General features: G+C 39.8%; 2 protein-coding genes and 1 long non-coding RNA gene across 8 annotated transcripts in view; 2 read left to right on the top strand and 1 right to left on the bottom strand.

Moving 5' to 3' along the window:
* The window catches only part of morn5 (MORN repeat containing 5), a 28,626-nt gene extending 4,556 nt beyond the window's left edge, over positions 1–24,070 (bottom strand). The window contains exons 1-6 of one of the 3 annotated variants that reach the window (XM_079658947.1): positions 23,987–24,070; positions 23,766–23,842; positions 23,466–23,613; positions 22,067–22,178; positions 21,620–21,751; positions 15,070–15,260 (exon numbers count right to left, since the gene is read on the bottom strand). In XM_079658947.1, the coding sequence (XP_079515073.1) occupies positions 15,169–15,260; positions 21,620–21,751; positions 22,067–22,178; positions 23,466–23,613; positions 23,766–23,812 (531 nt within the window). In that variant the 5' untranslated portion in view covers positions 23,813–23,842; positions 23,987–24,070 and the 3' untranslated portion in view covers positions 15,070–15,168. Of the gene's footprint in view, positions 1–15,069; positions 15,261–21,619; positions 21,752–22,066; positions 22,179–23,465; positions 23,614–23,765 lie in introns of those variants that run through there. The other 2 variants (XM_079658946.1, XM_079658948.1) reach the window with 2 other exon arrangements.
* Positions 750–14,503, top strand: lhx6a (LIM homeobox 6a). Of its 4 annotated transcripts, none has more exons than XR_013803789.1 (9): positions 750–1,208; positions 2,067–2,138; positions 2,372–2,554; positions 4,402–4,523; positions 11,564–11,784; positions 12,141–12,241; positions 12,371–12,466; positions 12,759–12,913; positions 13,018–14,503. XR_013803789.1 is itself a non-coding variant. In XM_079657492.1 (9 exons), exons 1-9 carry the CDS (start codon positions 1,131–1,133, stop codon positions 13,095–13,097), a joined length of 1,125 nt encoding a protein of 374 aa, XP_079513618.1. In that variant the 5' UTR covers positions 750–1,130; the 3' UTR covers positions 13,098–14,503. The 4 variants fall into 4 exon arrangements, 3 of the variants coding, with proteins under 3 accessions (XP_079513618.1, XP_079513617.1, XP_079513619.1); XM_079657492.1 differs by having other exon boundaries at positions 11,567–11,784; positions 12,739–12,913; XM_079657491.1 differs by having other exon boundaries at positions 12,739–12,913.
* Positions 15,279–17,651, top strand: LOC307024636. The gene is made up of 2 exons (XR_013803947.1): positions 15,279–15,985; positions 17,108–17,651. It is a non-coding gene; the product is annotated as an uncharacterized lncRNA (long non-coding RNA).
* Positions 24,071–24,086: the final 16 nt, after the last annotated feature.

The raw sequence follows: 24,086 nt of genomic DNA, 5'->3' as shown, positions 1-24,086 counted from the left end.
AAAAATTAAAAATTCTGTTTCTCCCTGCCCATAATATATTTTTAAATAATGGAGTCACAATAAACCTATGGGTAAAAACCCTTTTTGTTAATCCTTAAATTAGGCCATTTAGTCCTTTCGTTTTTCTGCCTTGCTAATTATTGTCTACTACTCATTAACTTTAATTGTACACATACATATTTGAAATTAATGTTATAACGAAAGCATTTTAATATATAAAAAAAATTAAGCCTTGAATCATGATGATAATAAGCAAGCAGTTCCATAAATACACCACTCTAATTAATTCATATTTTGCAACATGGGATTTAAGTAAATGTATTAGGATTTTTTAAATGTATTTTTCAGGCATCATTATTATTTTTTGTGTTGTAGTTTAGATTCTAAGCCTGAATATATATATATATATATATATGGAGACGCTGTGTATATAAACAGGTCTGTATTCTGGTTAATTATTGCGTTACAACCTATACAGCCATTGTATATGTCCAGTAGCAAGTAAATGGCAATTATATGAATAACTATAATTTACATTTTTTCCTCTGGCAGCAGCTATAAATGTCTGAGATATCACACATTCGACAGCAGAGTTTGAATAAGTTTCTGTCATAACTGCTCCAAAGTGTGTCCACCCTTCTCACGCATATGAAACTCTTTCTCACCCTCCCCCTTCTTTAACTATAAGGCATGCCAGAGCGGCACAAACTTTCACTGCACTCTGGTTCTCTGCGCTGCCGTCGACTATAGCAGCCCTGCAGCCTCCCTGCACATATGAAGCCTTGGAGTAAAAGCTGCCAGCCCCTTCATTTCATTCACTTCCTGTAGCCAGACTCCTTCGATAAAGTGGAGAGAGTGGGAAACGGGGAAAGGAACTATTTCTGTTCTAAATAAGGCTCTCCGAGGAGGACCAACAACTCCTCGCCTCTGCAAAGCTCCATAACTTAATGTGTGACAGCGGCAGATCGTCGCGCACAGACACAGAGCATTTCGCGTCAAAAACAAAACGGTGCGCCCATTACACCCGAACCCATACGGATGGTTCAAGTTTTGACGCCCTTCGCCGAGCCTTCTCCTGATTCCACGCGCCGAGTTTGGATACACTGTACGCTGTGAGACTGCAGGGGTTCATGTACTGGAAAAATGAACTTTTGTCCCCTCTTTCAGAGGGAAACAAGATTTTGTCCGAAGGAATTCCCAAGAAGCAGGTACTAACACTTAGGACACGACTGAGCTCCAACTTTGTGCGTAAACGTTTCATTGATACCCCACTAATGCAGTGTGGGCCTTCTGTTTGGTTTAGACTAAATCAGCTTTTTATTTGCTGGCTTAAAAATAGCGATATTTGGTGTAACCTCAATATGAAACCATTTTGATTCACCAAACAATTTCTTCTTATTTTCTCATTGCTCAGTGGATCTATCTGTTGTTACAAATGCATGCAGCTTATTTGCAGCCCGCAGCATTGTGCGTTAGTTTTGTTTTGTCTCTCTGTGATGTCATAAGAATCACTGCTTGTGTACTGAGATCAGCTGCACGCGCCAGCCGCTGTGAAGAGGCACGCGCCTCTCTGTTATGAATAGCGTGATTTGCGGTCCGCGAGCCTCTCGAGCGGTGCCAATTCGCCTGAGAAGAATTGGATTTTAATTACAGCCATTAAAAATCAAATTTGCAATTCTTTGGGTGACCCGTTGCCTTTCTCTGATTGACAGTTGAAATTGACACTCCGGCTCCCTCTTATCCACAGCGTTTCAAGCTATTTGTAATTACAGGTAGTTTTTCCCCCTCCACTCTTCATGTCCTGGATTGCGAAGAAAATACTATTATTCTGAGAGGCACGGGTTAAGGGCAGGGAAAAATCAATCCAAATTGAAATAGCTTCATTAAAATGTGCCTTTTGTTGCGGGGGCCCTTTTAACTATTTTAACCGGGGTTTATTGTCAGGACCACTTTATATAGGACTAGTCCTGAAGAGCTGTGTGCAAATGTCTCCCGAGGATTTCCCAGCTGAGGATGAGACCGTTAAAGTGATGAAGACTTCCCGTTTACTGAACGTTGTCTTATAGGTGATCTCCACCGAGCATCAGAGTACACCGGGAGCCTCGCGCTGCACTGTGGACTCTAACCACGCGCCAATGGTGAGAGCTTTATTGCCTATTAATGCTTTTAAAATGTCACTTGGTGCGCTTATTGCACATTGGTGACACCTTGGTCTGGGTGCATCCGCTGCACGTTAAAGATAGGATTCATCATATTTTGCATTTCTGAGCCTACGCGCATTGATTGATATCGAATGCATTTTGACTACTGCAAACAGCCTGTGGGGATGACTGTGTGTGTGTTACTGAGCTGTGCTGATGCCCTCTTGCAGTCTCACTCGGACGGAGAGTCCCAGCGGTCTAACATGGAGCCGGAGGACACCCACTCCCCACCCAGCAGCCCCTCCAGCCCTTCCGTGTGCTCGCCGATCTCCACCGCCAGCTCGGTGCCGTCAGACGGGAAGAACGTGTGCGCCAGCTGCGGTCAGGAGATCCTGGACAGATACATGCTGAAGGTGAGAGGCTGACCTTAAGTCTTTAGATTTAAACAGGCTGACGCGATGTGTGGTCACAAAAATTAATATATTATCGTCTTGTTTATCTGTTTAGCATTGTACTTTTTACGATAGCATTAGCAATATGTTTGGTCGATACGTGTCCTGTTTTGGTTTGGACAGGCCTGCTGTATTTTTGCCCTGATAGGCCTATACTGTAATTAAAAGAAGGCCAGTAGGCAACAACGTTAGGAGTCCTTACGTTAGGAGTCCTTACTTTATTATATTAATAAGAATAATTATACTTAATCAAAAGTAGGTAGGCCTACAGATAGGCTACATATATCCCAAACAAAAAACACAGAAACGTGTCCCCAAGCCTTATTTATGGCTTAACGAAACACTTTGTTATCATATTTTTAAAGGTAAAATATATACGTGAAATGCATACACATATAAATATTAAATCCAAATTGAACTGCTATTATCTGCAATGTATTTATTTATTTGTTATCAAAAAGTGATACACGGGGTTTTAGCAGATTCAACAGGGATGTTTTGATTTTTTTTTCCTGTAACCCTGTCGCGTGCGCCCGCGTGCTTCCATTCCAAAACATTCCTCACTCGCGCGCAAATGGGTGTGTTTGTCAGGAAGTGTGAGATAACTTATGTTGTTGTTTTGAAGTCCAGGCCTATGATATCATCTATAATAATTGTTTTAAATGTAATAATACAAACTGAAAAACACACATGAAAAATATTTTTGCAAACTATTTTGAATAATTATGGGATATAATAATTTTTGATCTCCTATAATAGTATACAACTGAATTATATCAGCATTCTTCTAAAATTATTAGCAGTCTTTATCTTGTGTAAAATATCATGCATGCTGCGCCATTACCATGTGGACGATGTTGTAATTAAAAGTAGGCCTATGTAAATAACTATTTTTCCTTTAAATGCTTACAAACTTATATGTTGTAGATGACCTAAAAAAATAACAATATTATAATATGATACAATTAAGTTCTAGAATTAACATTATTGCATTTCAGAATTGAATTTAGAATCTTTCGAACAGGGACAGGCTTTATGATCTCTCTCGCCAAAAATATCGGGCTCATTTTAGATAATAATATTTTGAAACATATTAAAAGGGCAGCTCTGTTGACATAAATGGCTTCGCAATTTGTAAAACTTTAAAAATGATTTTAATCATTTTTCAGTCGTCATTTACAAATTGGTCACTTGTTTTCAACGCCTGGCAAGTATTATTTTTTCTTAATTCTGCTAAAAGGCGTTCATAATTGCTCTTGAACGGAAATATTACACCCAGTGCCAGAAAGAATTATCTCGGGCCTAAGCAGCATGTTCTGGGCTCGATATTTAGAAATGATTAAGATTGCATTTCAGCAGAGTATATTTGCCAGCGTTTTAGTAAAATTAATACTGTCCTTTAACATGCTATTTTTAAGAAAAACACCAACAAAATACTTTGTTGCTATATCAGAAAACACAATAAAGTAAAATATGATCTAAGCGATACATTGAATATTTAAATATATTGTGCCATCACTAAACTCATAATTGTGCATCACTGTAAGATATGCAACTTTCGTGATATTTCCAAGGTAATAATATTTTGAGTATGCTTAATTAGACATTGAATATTTAAATATATTGTGCCATCTCTAAACTTTTGTGATAATATATTGACTAAGTATGCTAATTAGACATTATGCAGTTTTGATGATTTTCTTTTGTCGTATATTATGAAGAAACTCAGCACCAGAGACACCCTGTGCGTCCTTTACGCTTGGATCCATCATCAGTGTGTGTTTGACATGCACGTTGTCTCTCTGCAGGTGAACAACCTCATATGGCACGTGCGCTGTCTGGAGTGTTCTGTCTGCAGGACGTCGCTACGTCAGCACAGCAGCTGCTACATCAAAAACAAAGAGATCTTCTGTAAAATGGATTATTTCAGGTAGGGTAAGTTTATGACCGTGTTTTCAAAATACCACGTACTCTACTCTGCCAACATACCCCCCCTCCTCTCTTTCTCTCTCACACACACTCACACTCTTCCTTTGAGATGGATGCGGGTTGCCTCATGTGTTCTTGAAAGACCTTTACAAAAACGTCTCAAAGTGTGTAACAAAATAAAAGTGTAGCTGAAAGATCCACAGTTTTGTTTTGGCTATCTATAACAAAACGTTTCCAGCAGCGACAAAAATAAAACATATCTGGCCTACTAGAATAAGTGTGGAAATGTCTGCGCGTAAGAGGGAGTTGTGTGCGTTTTTAAGAGGTTTTTTAGATTTTTGGTGAGGTTGTTTTTTTGGACCACGTTTTATCAACTTCTATGCCTTTATGGCTCAGGTCACATTTTAATATTGCACATTATTTATTGTCAGATATCTTTTACCGGACCATTCCAAATCAGTCTTGCCGTTAACTTCCACCACATTTTGTAATTTTTCTGGCGCTCAATAAATTCAAGTATCCAGCAGCACGCGCGCAGGAGTTACCGGAGTCTTTAACCTATATCAACACAACGTTAACGGCTGTAGGGGTACAGGAAAATAGCGTAAATCGCTGTAAAGGCACTTGGGTATTGCAGCTATCTGAGTCCCTATTGGCACACAAACCGTTATGTGCAACGAAAATATACCACAGAGGAGGCCTTTTTTCTGTACATTCATGACCAATTATCATCACATTAAAACTGTATTATGATAATAAACTATATCATATCGTTGTAATAGGCTACATTTAAGAGAACCTAACAGCAAAATAAAACTAAACCTCATTAATAAAATACATTCTGTTTTTAAGCTACAATAAATACTTATTTTACACATGTTTATTCCTCATATCATAAACGATTGATTTCACTATTTAAAAAATAAATACATTATCATAAACGATTGATTTCACTATTTAAAAAATAAATACATTGCCATGCAAAATTGAAAGGCATTATAACAAAACGAGACACTAAGATACACACTCATTGAGGGGTTAATAATGCAATGGGTTCTTCAGCCAATCAAAACATAGCCTGCTGCAGTATTTCTGTTAGGAAAAGTATTTATTTACTGATGTTTTTAATCATAGATTTTTTATTCACTTTTTATCCAAGCTTGTGGATTTTATTTGTGCCTGTGTAAGGCTGTCAGTGGTGGTATCTGAGGTCAAATGTGGTTCAGACCAGCAACAGCCATATAAATTCAGTTATAGCCTGAAGCTGGTGGATATGTTGTATGGGCACATATGCATTGTTCGTGTGTGTATATATGTGTTTGTGTGTGTGCGCACATGTGTGCCTGCTAGGAGTGAGCTTTGGTGTATGTCTGATCGGAACATGACACCAAGCCACCGCTCTGAGGTTTATAATCACCAGCAATTAGTTGTCCTCCATCCCAGACCCTCAGGCCTCCAGATCAGCAATTAGACTGCCCCGAGTGCCTGGTCAGCGTGTTTCTGTTCTGAATGTGACTCCTCTCCAAACTAAAAACACACATACTCTAAAACAGATATGTGTACAAACCTTCAAATGAAAACATGAAGGTGGAACATTTATGTGATAGCAAGAATGCACTGTACACATTGGCTGCTTTGATAACGCCAAAGACACACTTTACACACAGTAAACATACATTGAGATCTCTGTTTATTTATGCATGTCCAGCAGCTGCCACTCATTTAGCTAATTCCTTCATGAAATGGAGATTTTTGTGTTTGCTCGGCCACATCATAATATTTTACCTGACCCGTCTCCATTTAAATGCTCCTGCACCCTTCTCGCCCTAAACCCTGCGTTGTGGACTCTGAGCCAGTATTTAAAATATGTCAGAGCATTAGAAAACGGTAATGAGTGGTGTAGATGTGGCTGTCACCGGGTTACATGTTGGCTACTCATCAGATAAATTGTACCCTGTAATTATATGATATACAATCATTGTGATTCAAACATGCGCCTAAATATAGAAGCAGTAAATGTTTCTACACTTGTTTTGACAAGTTTTATTATGAATTTCTAAATGATTGCATACAGGCATTCTGTTATATCAATTTTTGAAAGAATGGGTATGGAAAGTTTCCTGCAACAGCTACAATTATGGGTCTGTTTTGCTTTTTAATACAGAAAAAGAAAATGCAAACCTAAACCCAAACAGCTTCAACTCCTAGCTGCCAGTCTTAGTGTCATAACCTTTGGAATTTCAGCTTTAACCGTTACTACTGTAGGCAACAAAGCCAAACACTTTTGATTGAAAGACCAGAATCTTTTTAAATATGATAACTTCCAGGGTTTACTTCTCTCTGTAAAGCCTTTAATTTCCCCTATTTGAATAAATAATAAAGACTGCACTTCTTTATGCATACTTTTCGTACATAATTGACTCAGAATCCCCTCCACAAGGCGTAAAACTAGATTTGTTTGTTGTATTTGTTAGTTTTTATACGGTCCATAGCTTGGTCATATGACAGAATCACACACATTTTCATTCATATCTATGGAATAACTGCACACTATCTGCTCTGTAGAGTGACTCTTAAAATGAGAATAAGAAGTAATGTAATAATATTGAATTTGATGTTCAAGATATCCTTAGGATCAAACTGTTTTCGTTTCAATATTGTGAGGAACTTTGTAGAAACCCTGCACAAAAAAGTTACCTCTGAAAATATAAACTTTAATCTGGATTTAGGCCAGATTTAAACTAGGCTAAACACGACCGCGGGCCCAGATCCTCTGGGCTGGGTTCAAATCTCTGGAGATATTCCCTCATCTGTGTCAGCCTCTCATCTGGCTTTGGACTGACAGCTCCTTTAATGGGGCATAATAGCAGGAAATCAGAGTGGGTTTCCCTCCATATACGTGTGTGTGTGTGTGTGTGTGTGTGTGTGTGTGTGTGTGTGTGTGTGTGTGTGTGTGTGTGAGAGAGTGTGTGAGTGAGTGTGTGAGTGAGTGAGAGGAGGGGGTAGGTAGGTGGTGTGTATATGTCGGGTTAGGGGGTGCAGGACAGAGCCCATGTTGCGCCTCTCAAAGCCATGTCTTGCCTCAGGGGCTCCCTCACGCACACACACAACTACACACACACGCACACCATTTCTTTATCAGCCTACTTTGACCCCCCTCGCCTCCCTGAGCTGCCCCCCTCCCCTCCCTGAGCTGCCCCCCTCCCCTCGCTCTGTAGTAACATCATCCTGGTCCGTGAGCTGCAGGCCACACAGGAAGTTGCATTGGCGCACTAATCAGGGGCACCCTGGGATACTGACAGTGTAACCAGAGTCTATGTATGTAGGGAACTTTCTGGGTGAGATGTGTGCACTTGTACATGTGACTCTTCCTGTGTGTGTGTGTGTGTGTGTGTGTGTGTGTGTGTGTGTGTGTGTGTGTGTGTGTGTGTGTGTGTGTATGTGTGTGTGTGTGTGTGTGTGTGTGTGTGTGTGTGTGTGTGTGTGTGTGTGTGTGCGTGTGTGTGTGTGTGTGTGTGTGTGTGTGCGCGCGCGTGTGTATTGTAATTATTATTATTCATCATCCCACCTTTAGTTAGCTGTAGCTGATTGCGTCTCCATAGCAACAAAGGCGAGTAACCAGTACAAAGCGAGGGATATGAGTTTTTCTAAGAACTGAATTAATTTAAATTATAATTAAACATCTGCCACACAATGCTACATGTTTAAATAAAGACTGCTCGTTTACAGCTAGGAACTAAATTCTTCTTTTGTGAAACAGATTACAAAGAAAACTGAGAGTTCACAGTTACTGTAGTGTCGAAGAATAGAGAATTAAACAATGCCAAGGTTTCTCTTGTGCAGGGTTAATATGTTAAAGCCAGATATCATGTCAAATTGTATTGTCAGTGAATCATTTAAATCACTTCCCAATCTTAGATTTCCATGCAAAGGCCTAACACGAAACCTCGCATCGTGATACTCTCTCAGGACAAATCTAATAGAGATTAGAGTATTCTCATAGCACATCAGAAATAATCCAAAAAATGTGTCCCTCCTCAAGCCACTCTTTCAGCAGCAGGTGAATTACTGTTAAGGAAAAGTAAAGATTCGACCAAAGAAGGGGAGCAAATAGGAGACGTCTGAGGGGATAGGCAGTTTTGCGGTGCAGGATTTTCCCTCTTGTGATGCTGGGGGGCCATGGGGATTGACATCATTCCAAAATAAACACCAGGTTTTTGGTGCAAATACAAAATGTGATACAAAAAAAGAGATGGAGTAGTGGGAGGGGATGAAGATGGAGAGGGAGGAGGAGGAAGGGGTCAAAACAAGGGATGATTTGCAGCTTTTCTGGGTTCTGTCTCGGAGCATGAAACTGACAAGCTGTCATGCTAGATTAGACGCAATGTTCCACAATGTTTTCCTCTTTTACTGTAGAAACGGCCAAGAATTCTCCATAACAATCTGAAATAGTACGCACACACAGCGCAGTAAGCCATGGAGACCATTTGTCTCCGGAATGGCTTTATTGGGTTATAAGAGGGTTTTTTGGTTAAGTTGCACATATCTGTGACAATTTAAGCTCCCTGTAAGTGGTGAGCGGGCTAATTTTATTTCAAGGTCACTGCAAAGAATTACTGATTTTTAATGCTGAAATGAATTTGTTTGTTATGAGGAATGCCAGGCCTGGTACTGCAGATGCTCTTTTTAACAGTGATAACAAACCAGGATGGCAGAAAAACAGAAGCAGGATGAAACAGATAAGAGGCAGATCCTCAAACAGTAGGCGTTTAATGATGACCTTTACATATTTTCGCTACCATACTACATGGAGAGAAAATGAAACTTCTGGCCAACAAGCTCATATGCATGATGAGGGGTACGAGTTTTTGAGATGTCAGGGTTATAGCATGCTTTCATCCCAGATAGAGTGGACTTGAGTGCACTGATACGCTGCCAAACCCACTCACTTGGCAACCCTCCTGCTCTCTGTCCCCCTGCTCTCTCTCCACCATTGACGCTCTTTGCTTTGCTATTTCCCTCAGCCACTTACTTCCTCTCTCCACGTCTATTCTTTTCATCCTGCCCTCACCAGCTCCTTCATACCATATCCACGATTGACAGCTCTTTGAATTTGCCTCATGTTGGGCTTGTATGAGTTTCCTCTTTATCTCGGCCCTTTGTATTTTGCTGTAAAGAGGCAGCGCAAAGAAGAAATAGCTAAGTGTATAAGTTAAAATGTCGAGTCGGGCATCAGCTCTTTATATATGTGTCAATGCCTCTTTTACAGAACAATCCCATCAATATGAAAATGTTTCTAATTTGAGCTGGAGCCAGTTGGCCGCTATGCTTTTTTCTCCCAGCTTTACCCTTGGGACAGCACTTTCTGTCAGGCTGCTTAAAGAATCCTGCCTCCTTCACCAGAATTGGCAGCTGCTGACCCTAACAATGCCTCTTAACCTCACTATAACCATCTCAAAGTACAGCGTTTTATACCCATTAGACCCACAATGTGCTCGTTAAATGAGCAGCTTAATGTATTTTCATTCTGTTGTAAAACAGGAAAATCTGTATAGTATTTCATTTGTGGTAGTGAAGGTTTTTTTGGATAACCCCACAGTGCCAGCTGCTCAGTCAGCCATATTCCAGTTAAAGGAGAAGGCTGGTTATGTGCTATACATTTTTGTATTATTATCAAATCCCATTAAAAGTCAAAACCAAAGTCTATGTCTGATGAAATATCTGATTCTTCTCTGTCACAGACCTCCATTGTTGTTCTAAAACTATAACAGAAACACATTGTTTCACTTAGTGTGATGAAATGGTGAACATGGGCACTGTTGTGTATTTTTTGTCTTTCTAATATACACCGTCATGCTTCTGTAAATATTCACAAATGTGTGTAAATTTGCCACTAAAAACAGTCCCCATCAATACATTCTTAATTATTTTTGTGATATGTTTGCAATAAATGGACTTGATGAAATGAGATTGGGACAACAGAGAGGGCAGGATAGTCAAAATATATTGTGAGGTGGACTAATGCACACTTCTCTCTCTGAAATATTGTGAATATTATGGTAATTACATTTTTAAAAGTATTTACTTTTCACTCTGTGCTTAGGCTCCTTCACTGTTTGGCTCAGTCAGTCCTCAATTGGATTTATACATATTGATATTTTTCAATGAAAGAGCGTAGTTATTTCAGACATCTTGTTTTGAGGTCATCAGCAATTGTCTTAAAGAGTTTGCTGACTTAACAAATGTACGTCCGCTAACCCGTTCCCTGCCCAGCCTCTCTCTTTCCATAATTTTCTGTCCATTTATCTTTCATCCACCCACCCATTCAGAACAGTAAGTCAGGTGGTTTAGGTTTATATGCCGCCTGACCTCACTGTTGCTATCAGTTACAGCGGGGCGATCTAGAGTGATGTCATCCAAGTCTTTCTTCATCTTCCGCTGTGTGTAAAACCACCCTGGTTTGTTCCCGTGTGTGTGTGTGTGTGTGTGTGTGTGTGTGTGTGTGTGTGTGTGTGTGTGTGTGTGTGTGTGTGTGTGTGTGTGTGTGTGTGTGTGTGTGTGTGTGTGTGTGTGTGTGTGTGTGTGTGTGTGTGTGTGTGTGTGTGTGTGTGTGTGTGTGTGTGTGTGTGCGCGCTTGGGTACATGTCAGGGTCTTCATGCATCAGCCAGGAAATTGCAGGTGTTGGTTTGTTTGCATTCAAGGCTCAGCTTGCAGCCGCAGTCAGGGTTTTTTATTCAGAAGGCCACATCCTTCTCCAAGGTTTCTTCCTTAAACCCTTCGAGTTCTGCCAAAACTCCAAGTTTCAAAACACACATTTCCTACTCTCTCAACTTGTTTCTCGAAGAAAAGGACGTCTGTGCATGTTTAATTTAGTTTGTTTAACAATGTGTGTGCTATATTGTATTGGCTTTGAGATTAGGTTTAAAACATATTTGACCACTTTCTGTACTGAAATGTTGCTTTTACCCCGTCAATGAAGCACTAATTCCACATTCTGTCTCTCCTCCTCTACCTCGGCTCTCTTTTTCTGTCCCTCACAGTAGGTTTGGTACTAAGTGTGCCCGCTGTGGGAGGCAGATATTCGCCAGCGACTGGGTGCGCCGTGCAAGAGGGAACGCATACCACTTGGCATGTTTTGCGTGCTTCTCGTGTAAGAGGCAGTTGTCTACGGGAGAGGAGTTTGGCTTGGTGGAAGATAAGGTCCTGTGTAGGAGCCACTACGATACCATGGTGGAGAACCTCAAACGAGCGGCTGAGAGTGGTGAGTCAAATGCTTCTCTGTGGCTGCCCAGATTTTTGCTCCAGAGTCCCAAAACTGAGTTCTGCTGAATTTATGAGCAAAATAATGACTGTATGATTCACCTTTGTACAATTGATTATTTCTTAAATCATTGATGATTTAATGTGTCTGGCCTGCTTCTTACTCATTTCTCAGTGGTCGTGTTACAAGAGCTCAAAAACCTCAATTTTGGCTCCCAACTGAGGAAAAAGTCCAAATATGATTTAGTGTCCAAGTCCTCTTGTTCAAATGGGCCTCCTGGGACAATCATGGTCATTTTAAAATGTTATTCAACACTTTTGACTGTCATGTCACATTTCTGTTATTGTGTTTTTCAGGCAATGGTATCACATTAGAAGGAGCAGTTCCAACAGAACAAGACAGTCAGCCCAAACCGGCCAAAAGGGCACGGACATCGTTCACTGCAGAACAGCTACAGGTCAGACACACACTTATTTTGTGAATATGCTGCACTCTCGGCTTTATTTTACCAAAAATACAATGTGTAATGATTGGATTTCAGCAGCCTTTTCTTAATTTCATGTTACATGTTTGCCCCCATATGCAGATAATGCAGGCTCAGTTTGCCCAGGACAACAATCCAGACGCCCAGACGCTACAGAAACTAGCCGACATGACAGGCCTCAGCAGGAGAGTGATACAGGTCAGTACACAGAAAAACACTTTCTCTAGTATTAATGAATCTATGTATTATATGGCACATAGTGATACAGCATACTTTTGAAACATTCAAACACATATACTTAATTTACAGAAAAACATTGTAAAAGGTCAAATGATGTTTAATTATGTTCAGGTATGCATATTCATACTGATTTAGGTATTTTCAATGTTTTGTCTGCTTTTGAAATAAATCAACATGTTTGATATTAAGAATATAGCATTATGATGTCTGGTTACATTGCGTCTTCATAGGTGTGGTTTCAAAACTGCAGAGCAAGACACAAAAAGCACACGCCCCAACACAGTGGGGTTCCCCAAGGTCACCTCCAGTCCAGGATACCCTCGTCCCTGCCCGATGAGCTGCATTACTCCCCCTTCGGCAGTCCTGAGCGGGCGCGCATGGTGGCCCTTCACGGGTATATCGACAGTGAGTCACAGTTTACTTCAATGTAATAATTATGCAAATACACGTTTTAGCCTTTTTTTTTTATATTTTCCCCTAAATCCTTATTTCTTTTGTGTGCTCTTCAGGTCATCCCTTCTCAATGCTGACTTCTCAAGGTCTCCCTCATCAGGCCATGTCGCTGCCCCAGCTCCCCCTCAGCCGCTAGCGCTCCACCACTATGACCCTTTTGACCCCTAAACCTCCGGATCTGAACCCTTAATCTCCCATCACTGATCACGTCTGTAGACCTGACCGGGGGGTCATGCAGTCATCAGTTTGGAGAAAAGACTTATCTGACAGGAGCCCTGCCCACTCGGACATATGGAAAGAAAAGGAAGAACGAGGAAAAACTCAAGATACGGTTTTTATTTCTGAGGACAGGAATATCCCACCTGCAGCCACTCTCAGCCTCAGAAGCATTTATCATTAGCAGGAACTCAGTGACGGTATGTTACACCACCTTAAGGACCCATTTCGCTTCAAATGTACAGCATCCTCCACTCTACCCACCCATCCTTTTTTTAAAAGGGATGAAACTGAAAGAGGAGTGAAGCTTTTTGAGCGCTGTCTGAGTACTGAAGATAAACAAAGAGAGGGAACTTGAGGGGAACTCTCTTTGTGGCCTAAAGGCCCGACACACTCAGTAGACCACACTAGAGGTAAGACTGCTCTTTTCTCTCTAAGCAAACATGAAGGAAACCTAAATGTAAAGAAATAAATATGACTGTTGAAATATTTTCTTTAGTAAGGGACCTTATGACATCTCAAAAATACTCCCTATGTTACATTTTTGGTCGATTTTCCAATGAAATTAAGTTAATCTTTGAATTGTGTGCCTTATCTTTTCCATAATTTAAAGAAATTCTGCAGCATTGAACCAGCTAATTAAATCTGCCTCTAATTCATCTCTACGTTTTAATTAGGTAGAACAAATTAAGAAGATTTAAAGTCTCCTACTGATGGAAAATGTGCATCTTGAATGTGTCGATTTGGAAGTAAACCACAAAGCACACTTTCTGGACTTGTGTGTTTTTAAATTATTGCTGTGACATTAGAAGCTAACAGAATTTGGGCCACAATAATCCTGCTAAATTTCTTTAAACTGAAAGGGAAACAAATGGAAGACTGAGATGAGCTACACATTTATACAAATTCTGTTACAAGTTACATATTTTCATATTTCCAAACATGTGTATTGTCACTAATTTATATGTTCTCTGTCTGTGTGTCTTTGGCACAAAGAGGGAAGTGTTGGTGTTTTGGTACAATATGGAAAATATGAAGAAGACTGGGGTTGTACATACATGTGTGTGTGTGTGTGTGTGTGTGTGTGTGTGTGTGTGTGTGTGTGCGTGTGTGTGTGCGTGCGTGCGTGTGTGTTGGCAGGGGTAAAGAGTGTGCATCTGTATTTAGTGCCATGGCCATTGTGTGAAGAACAGGATCCAACAAGACCTCAATGTCCTTGTATTTATTGAGATGGTAAATCCCTGTAAAGCACTTTTCCCTCTGAAATTATTTGGTTTTTGTTAAAAAAACAAGAAATGAAATCAAACAAAAAGTTTATTTGATAGACTGTGCATCATTAATGTTTTGTGTACTTAAATGCAATAAAATAGAATGTGATATTTTCTTTGTGGATTTGGATCATTTGTAAGGGTAAATTAACCAGGCAATAATTCACTTTTATTTTCCAAAACAACACGTGTGGCACAAAGCAAAGGACATGTGAAACAACACTTTTTCTATGTTCTTTATGCAGGATGTTTATCCATTGGGGTGTGTATTTGCTTGAATTGTGTGGATAGTTGTTTACATCCCAGTGTGTGTGGTATTTGTAGCTTCAACGAAGCAAGAATGGTGCATTGTGGGAAATATTATATTTGTGCAAAGCACTGCTGCCCTTAGAAGACTTGATGTTTAATTATTTTTTATTTGTTGAGGCTTTTTCAACTTTCCTTGTGAAATTGTCGAGGATTTATGGCCTTCATAGCCCATCTGCATATAAGCTAAATGACCCCTGTCAATGTTATCTGCACATTAGCAATACACATAGAAATAGGTTGATTTGGTTCTATTGGTCTGCTAATCTATCCTTTTTTTTATAAATCACACACAAAATCGAATTAAAAATAAGAAAATAGAAATAACAAAAAAACGGTTTATTTGTCAGAGTTATATTACAAGACACAAAAAACATCTGATGTTCTAAAAATGGACTAAAAAAGTCTCCGGTCTCTTCAGAAAGCGACAGAGTTTTCAGGATCAACACCGGCAGCCTCATCCCAAGCTTTCCGACAAGTCCGCAGAATCCACTCATCCTCGCAGTCATCTGTTTGAAAGATTTAATTTCAAATGGAGGATTATGTAAAACTATTGGAAACAAGGCCTGGAGTCATACCAGCTTAATTGTTTTTTTTAAAACGTTTGACCTGCGATTACATTAGAAACAAACGCAGATTGAGGTGTAAAGGTAAAGCGTTTAAATCAACTATAGAAGCAGTTGCCTGCATAATTAAACCACAGGTCATTTTGTGTATGAGGCTGCGACAGTGAAGTGCCATTCAAGTCTCGGGTAAACCAAGATAAGCCTGACAATTAGGAGCAAATAACTTCTCAGAGCCACTTCAGACACCGATAAATAATAACCTCCAAAAATGGACGACGATTTTTCTTTTTTAAACCGAAACGACTGCCAGAGGAGCTGATAATAAAGCAGTTTTGCATTGTCAAAACTGAAATGAGAAGCTAATTGCGGGGGAAGTGAGCTTTTCTCAGGAGCGCATGCAGCTGCACGCACTTGAGCAGCGCGCGGGCCTCACCCCCAGGTTCCACTGAGCGCGAGGCTCCATTGTACAGGGGAGGAGGTCTGCAGCTCGCGGACTGATTGTGCGTAATTGCCAGTCGTCAACACCAGCAGCCACTTCAAGTATAAAACGCTCCTCTTTCTCTCTTTCTCCTCTCTACCTGTTCTGATCGCGAGGTCAATTGAACGTATCGGACACGCGGACAGCTGCCACGCAAACAGTCTTTGTGACGCATTCGTGAGCGGAGAAGGTAATTATTGAACACGTCGTTACGTTTAGACTGACCTCAATTAGACCCAAACCACAACCTGCCTTAATGATAATTTCATTGGGACATTTTCATATTTGCTGTAATTCTGCCCTCTTGAGATTGTATAGCAGCGTTTATCTCAGGATTTAAGTCAAATGTAATTGGTACCTTGGGTTATGTAAGGGCACAGGTGGCTGGTAATTCCCTGCAATCTGAGGACAGCCGGACATTTTTGTGATTTACCAGTCTTTGTAAGTCAATACATCAATTTATAAACCTTTTTAATGACCCTTTACACCATTTCTGGTGTTGGGATATCCAGTTAGACTGATACAACAGAAATAAAGACACCTTATGTTCTCTGATGTAGCCTAATAATCACATTTGCGGTGCAAACTTCAGGGAAACATTTGAGTCTTTAGGGAATGAAGCTCACTAAACACACTTGTTTATTGAACAGTTTTTTTTATATCCATCTTGACTGTATCCACCTGCATAGACAACCTTTTTGCGATGTACAGGAGAGAGAGAGTGTGCGGAAGCGATAATGGCACCTTGTTAAAGTCTGTTTATCTTAATCCTTAAAATACACTCAGAGGGGAAAGTGTTTCCTTCCAGCCTAATGGCTCCGAATTAACACGCAGACACACAACCAAACACATGCAGAGACACACTGGCACAATGAGCAAAAGCAAAAAACTGCTTTCTGCTTAGATAGTTAATTTAATTAAAGATGATTGTGTTGCATTAAGTGTTCACAGAAACGGATGGGGTATAACACTGATGTTGAACTCTGAACCTGGTCCACTCACAATGACCTATGGTCATATGTGCACATTTTGTGGTTTCCAATTGGAGGCACCACAGTAAAATCAAACTTACCTAAATGTGAAAGCTCAAATAAACATTCAAATGCACACATTTAAGGCATCTGTCTCCAATTCACTGCAAGCCGAGCGGCCTTTTCTTTTTTTGGGTTATGATGACATCACAGAAAACTGCGGTTTTCATGTTTCCAGCTTTGAAGGAGAGATACCAATCTTTAAAATTATTAATCCATCCGTCACAGTTTGGAGGATTAACATGTGAATCCTATTTTATGGTGAATTTTTGTCCCTATAGATGTATGAAAAATTAGAGTTTCAGGAAAGGCAGCGTGTGGATATGTTCCACTCCCAAGGGCCCCAGCTGATCTTATCTGTCTGTGAAACACCTCGGCTGGACGGGGACAAAGGGAGGGGCCGCGGCTCGGTCACCAGAGGTGTTTTCCTTGGCAGTGGAATGTTTTCAGTATGGAACTCTTTCAGTGCGGAGTCTCAAAGGGAAGCGGTTATCCCAGAAACAGGAAAGTGCTACAAACAATATGGCAACACATGGCCCCTGCTGGAGCTGCTGCCGCCTCCTGCGCCCGGCCGACTGTTGCTGCCTGTTGCCATGAGAGAACACACACAACTGACGGTGTGTGTGTTTGTTTGGAATAACACGCTTAATCAGTCAGTGGTGGAGATTTGATTGTGCAGATGTGGCCTATGTATCCTTCTCATTATTTTTTAATTACAGTTTCATTGAGTAATGCAATGTTCTACCTTGTAACAATATTCATCAGAAATGAAGTACAATTATTTTTGTCCTTTTTGTGAGGCCATGATAAAAGCAGCCCTGTAGACTTGTTTGTTGATTTGTTTGTTTTTAACAGCAAAAAGGTTTGGCTTTCTTTGAAGCTAATGTACTTCCATAATCCTTCCTATTCAGTGTTTGTCTCTTGAATGTTTGTTAAAGGTTTAACAGTATTCATGTTACTGTGCTTTACCCTGTTGGCATTATTCAAGCTGAAATGTTAACTATGTAGCAAGTGGAGTCATATTACAAAATTTGAAATAAATACAATTATGATTCTAATCAATCAATTAATTTCATTAGTTGCTTAACATGGAGTGTTTTTAAATGTAGGGATTAGCTGCCACCTCATCCACTATGCTAGTCCATTGACATGTTTTCTTGTGTAAGACTGAGTAACTAATTGGTGATTTGTCAAAGTCGATATTGGACGCCCTTAAAGTTTGGAAATAACATTGCCCAGAAACAACGAATATCAGCCCTAAATGTTAATTTTTTAACCACAATCACTGAACAGCACACACACAAACATAGTACACATTGCTGCACAGTCACACACACTCAGACATTCCTTCCTTTCCGTCTCTTGTGTATTGCAGGAGTTGACTTTGTATCCAAATGACACGTGTGACTCCTTTCTGTTACTTAAAATCTACGAGGAACAGGAGTCTGTTAAAATGTTTTTCATTAGGTTAAGATGAAATCATGGGGGCGAAACCATCATGTGCATCCCATCCCTTTCCCCCATCATCCTACATGTTTACAAGGCGTACCAGTATTCTCGATACAAACCCTTCCTACATACATTGTCGGCATAGCAGCCTCTTGATGACATCTCCCAAAATAATCCATAACCTCTTGGGGAATATTAGCAAAAGATCCTATTGTTTTGCTCTGGCACTATGCCAAGAAGGACTGTTTGTCCAAGTTAGCAACAGTAACTAAGCAGGCCAGGACTTTGTGATAAATCAGTTTTGACCAATGAGTTTGGTTGAGCCTGATATCTCCTTGCAAGGACTTTAAGATCAGGGGGGTAAACTAGATTCATCTGCAGTTTCAACCCGTTCCATATGCACCATTTTTGCAACTCTAGATATGATCTTCGTCTTCACGGGCTAATTTCTTCCTTGTCCTACATCCACCAGCTGCTACACGGGGAGCTCCTTCCTTTTTCCTTGCTGCAGCAAACGTCCCCTTTGGGAGGGTGGGTGTTCCCTGTGTCCCATCATCCCTGCAGCCATCATTCTGGGCGGAAGCCACGAGGCCATAAATTCTGTCTTCACACCCACTGTGACAAATGTGCTTTCACCTCAAGGGTTGAAAAATGAATCCGTACAGGACAGAGGAGCATTGTTTTCAAGCCTTGTTTACAAAGCAAAGGGATAGCGGACATGTATTGCATAAGCCACATTCTCAGTATATAATATACATCACTATATAGTATTGCACATGAACAGACACACTTCTATTAAAGTTCCCATCAGTGTAAGTGCTATATGAATGCTTTAAAACAGGGGTGTCCAAACTTTTTTCACGAGGACCACATACAGAAAAATATACGAAGAGCTGGGCGGCTCACCAGAGGTATATTGCCTCATAAGTTAGAAAAAATCAATCAAATTTAGGTAAATGATGGTTGATATTGATGAAAAAAACACACAGCTCTATATAGGGTTTCATTTATTTTGTTATCAGCTCATTCCTTAAAACAGGAGTCTCAGATTGCTTATAATAAGAGGAAATATGAAGGGTATATTCAAGGTGGTTATGTAAATGTATTATTGGTCTTTTTTCTTATCAACTAAGATTTGTTAGAAAATGTTTTTCAACTTTAATTGACTGAATTTATTTGAAAATTGGGCTTATGAACACATGAATACTATGTTATATATTTGAACATATATATAAGAAGTACAATAGCAGATGTTTAATTTGTGGGCCATATTTCATTACACTTTTTGAATTTGGCCGATTCCAAACGCGGGCCGCATTTGGCCCCCGGGCCGTAGTTTGGACACCCCTGCTTTAAACGTATCAAAACGCTTAATCTGTGGGGAAATGCACACAGTGGCTTAAGCAAGCCGTCAGGATTTCCTAAAGATATCAAATAAATAGGTAGAATGTGCTGCTATAGTGCCATTATAGTCATTCCCCGGCTGCAATGACACGTGCACTTACGGAAATCCCCAAAACACTGACCAATCAAAGCAGAGTGTTTCAAAGACTGAGAAAATCTAGGTATATTAAGACTTATTGTAGGAGAATTTTTTTTAAATTTTTGAACATTAAAAAATGTGAAAATGTTCTCGCAGAAACCTAAAGCACAGGGATAAATCTGATCGATTGTACAATACGTCTCCTTTAAATAGTTTGTTTGATTGCAGATGTATTTAAATCAAAACAGAGTAAGAGAATGGTTGGAAAGTGTTCAGTTCCTTTTTCTTTCTTCCTCTCAACTTCCAGAACATATCTTTTATCTTGTTTTCTTTCTCTCTCTCTCTCCGTCACTCCACTGATCAATACCAGAGCTATAATGATGATGAACAACCCCCATCAAGGAAAGAATTGAAAAACATATTTTTGTCTTCTTACACACGCTGAGGACATCTGGTAAGGATGTGGATCTAATCCTCTGTTTCCTTCTGTCTCTCCACATATGTAAATTAGATTTGTGTGCTTGTGGAACTAATCTGTATTATGTTGCAAATAGAACATCTGAACACAAATATTCTGCCCAAAAAAAAAATACCTAAGGCAGCGTAGTGAGTCATACATTAACTAATGCCAGAAATCATATTTCTTACACATTTCTACATTTTTAAGGTTAAAAAACAGTCACAAGCATCATATTTGGTTCAAAATATGGTCTGGTTTGAATTCCTCCTGCATTTTCTGCAATCAAAAGCAACAATTCCCACAGCCTTGTACACCATAACCATAGATTAAGCTTTGATTAAAGCTTTTTTAAGCTACTATACAATATGTTAAATAATGTCAAGCCCCTTTGATGCGCAGTAAACACTGGACCAAACATTAGTGAGCCCATAGTATTTAGAAACTGCATTCACAGCCTGCTGCCTAATTCACAACAGTGTCTTTTGATGCAAAATCTTAGGCGACATGACGAGCAGAGGATGTCAGAGGATTCCTATCTGGACACCTGACAGACCACATTCACTTCAAATCAGGAGTTCCAAAACTGGGCACCCACTCAGGGGAAAAATGTGTCTTGAATTTTCCACTTTTGACAAATACCAAAAGGGAAAAAAAAGTTTTGAATTGACGGCAATAGCCTATAGAAACATGCTTATCAGATGACTTGTAGCAATAATCTTCCATCAGAGAGTCCAGGGATAATCCATTTAACATAACTCCATTGGTTCATTGGTATAAAATCCTTCCCATATGGCCACACTGTGTGCTCGCAGAGAGGCAAAGACAAAGGGTCCTCCCCGAGGCAAATTCAACACAAGCTCTTTAGTGTGTTTGAAAATACTTTGAACCAACTCTACTTTTCTGGCCTGTTTTCAGAAAAGTAGAGTTGTTGAAAAGGAGACATAATGTTATACACAGCTACTATTCTGCCCGACAGAAGGCAGCAACAATTGCTGCCTCAGTATTTATTTAGCTGATTATATGGCTATAAACTCAGAAGTGTATTGAGGTATAGGCCTGATGTTGCATTTCTGTTTACTTATATCAAACAATGATTGGAGCATTTACATGAGGAGTCTATAATACTTTGTTCAGGTGTCTGATGATGATGATGAATGTTCAAATAAACAACCAAACAAAAGCTGAAATAGACATTAACCTTGTCAACTCTGTCCTTGCTCTGTTTCCCTGTTCTTGTTTGCGTGGATTGTGGTTCTTTATTATAGTTTTTTTAGAAGCAAAGAGTTGATTATATAATTTGAAGTAAGGGTTTACATGAAGACTGAAAATGCATCTTCAGGCTATCATCTTTCATTTCACCGGGCTACAACATTAAAAATAACAGGATATTCTCTCTCTCACCTGCATTTCTGAGGAATCTGCCACTGTAGGAAGTAACAACTCTGGCCTTGGGATCATAGGAACCATCTCCACAATCGTAGCATCCATCAGGAATAATGTGTGGTGGATGAAGATCACTTAGCTGAGATTCTCCTGTACGAACAATTCAGTTGTTTTGTGTTGAATGGTTATGTGGTTTACAACTACTAAAACAACTTGTTTTTATTTTCTTAATCTATCTAATGGATTTCACCTTATGTTGTTATTATTGGTCTGTTTGTTTGTCAGGTTAATGGCTTTGGGTGACTTATTTTACTCAAACACGTTCTTCCTCTCAATGTATTTACACTAGTTTGTTATGAGGCAAAGTTCCTTATATTTTCCGAGCCAAATCATGTGAGGGTGTTTGTCTGATGCGATTAATGAGAAATAATCTGTCCCATTGAGAACACAATAATAAATTCCAACCTGCAGGTCTGAGTCCATTGCACCTCTCACTGTAGAAGCGCCTGTCGTAACCATCGCAGTAGTCCCAGTCTTTCTCCTGGTACTGCAGGCCATCAGCGAAGGTAAATGACCCCTTGTAAGGAAGCACCATTTTAAAATCAAGTTTTTTTAAATGGGGAAAGTGATTATATCCCAAACTTTTGTTATATTCACATCTTTAAACACATACAATACAGTTGTATTTGCGCGCTCCTCAAAGCAGTGAAAGAGCTACATTTGAAAACGTTAAAAGCAGAAACAATGCTGATATGCAAGTTAATCCACAGACCTCACTGCTGGCAGTCTTCCTGCGGGTTATTTCTTTGACAGAAAGTAGTTCCAGTTTAAACTTTTGAAAGTCAGGTCTGGGTGTAATTCTATGTAACCCATGGTTTCTGGAGAGATAAATGGCTGTTGTGGTTTTCAAATGTTACTTTTCAGTGCTTTAAACCCCACAAAACAATTTAAAATGTCTTCCATTGTCATCTTTAGGTCAAGGCAGGAATCTAAGGGATGGATATCTCAAAACCTCAGCAGATAAAACCAGAACTGTCTGCATTGATGTATACCACGAGTGAAAAGTGGAAAAATATGTCTTTGGCAGGAACTGATCCACTTTGTGTACAGTATGTGTGCATGTCCTTCTGAGAAAAAACTGTTATTGGGAATGGAAAAATAGCAGTTTTCTGCAAAATGTGGAACCATAATAACACTTTAATGTAAAGAAATGCATTAATTCTGATTTGCTGAGCCTCTGGAGGTATAGGGGTCATCCATCAACTTTGATCCCCGACCCCCTGCTGTTCATATGTGGAAGTTTTCCTCCCGATTATTCAACCATTGATGTGTGAGTGTGAATTCTGGCTTGTTACTGTTTTCATGTCAATATGTCTAAAATAAAGAAGGCTGAGGAACAACTTTGAAGGATGTGTACGTTTCAGAGTAAGCTACACTTTAAGACATCAGATATAATTTCCAGATTTTAAATTCTTTAGGTCATAGGATAGTTTAGGTCTGTTTTAAATGGAAGTAGAATGTCATGGGCTGGCATGGATGCAGGTGGTGCAGGGTAGTCTAGGCCATGTTCAGTCATGGTTCAGACCAGCTATCATTCCAAATGAACCGCAACTGAAATGATGATAATAATTGGAGTGATCGCTGTTGTGGCAAAAGCCCATGAAAGATTGCATCAGAGCAGAAGAGAGGGTTGCTCGATGCAGGTAAAAAGAGGAAAGAAACCTAATAACTATGACAGTAATGGTGAGTGATTGCTAAAAGAGACCAGATGTAATATCAACTATAACCAATGTGAAACACACACTCATGTGGATGCAGTGATATTCTGACATGCATGCAGGGACACATGAACCCGGCTCCCCACCTGTTTAGCTATGCCGTTTTCCCAGGTGGCCTCATATTTACTCCCATTTGGAAAGTGTAGAACTCCTTTGCCATGGAACATCCCTTCTTTCATCTCTCCCTCATACTTGGTCTCTGTTGGAAATGTGTACTCTCCTTTTCCATCCATCCTGAGGGAGAGAAGAGATGATCATACAGTGCTTTAATAGCTTTTGCTTGTTAGGAAGCATAGCTAACCTGACTCAACGTTCTAAGCTAATTCTAAATGTTGTGCATATCATTCATATCCTGTTGTCTTTAGGGTAGGGACAAATATATTTACCTGCCATTTTTTGTGTCTCCTTTGTAACTGCTTCCGATGAACTCCATTAAAACCTTGGCTTTCTAACACCCTTTCTTCTAAAAATAATTACAACAGAAGACACACAACAGCGAAGTGTATCATTACCATGGCGACAATGTGACAAGAACAACAACGAGTCTACAAAAAGAGGAGTGGTTCGTTTGTCACAATTTTATTATTTTAAACAGTTCGAAACAGACCTTAAGAAAACAATTCATAAGTTGATACGATTGAAATTTGTATTTTTTTATTTTTTCCTCTGTATTTTTAAAAGCGCTTTCGCCTACGTCATCAACACGC

The sequence above is a fragment of the Notothenia rossii genome (genome assembly GCF_949606895.1).
Source record: "Notothenia rossii genome assembly, chromosome: 11".
Classification (NCBI taxonomy): domain Eukaryota; kingdom Metazoa; phylum Chordata; class Actinopteri; order Perciformes; family Nototheniidae; genus Notothenia; species Notothenia rossii.
The sequence above is the reverse complement of the archived record's forward strand: the minus strand, read 5'-3'. Positions and strand labels throughout refer to the sequence as shown.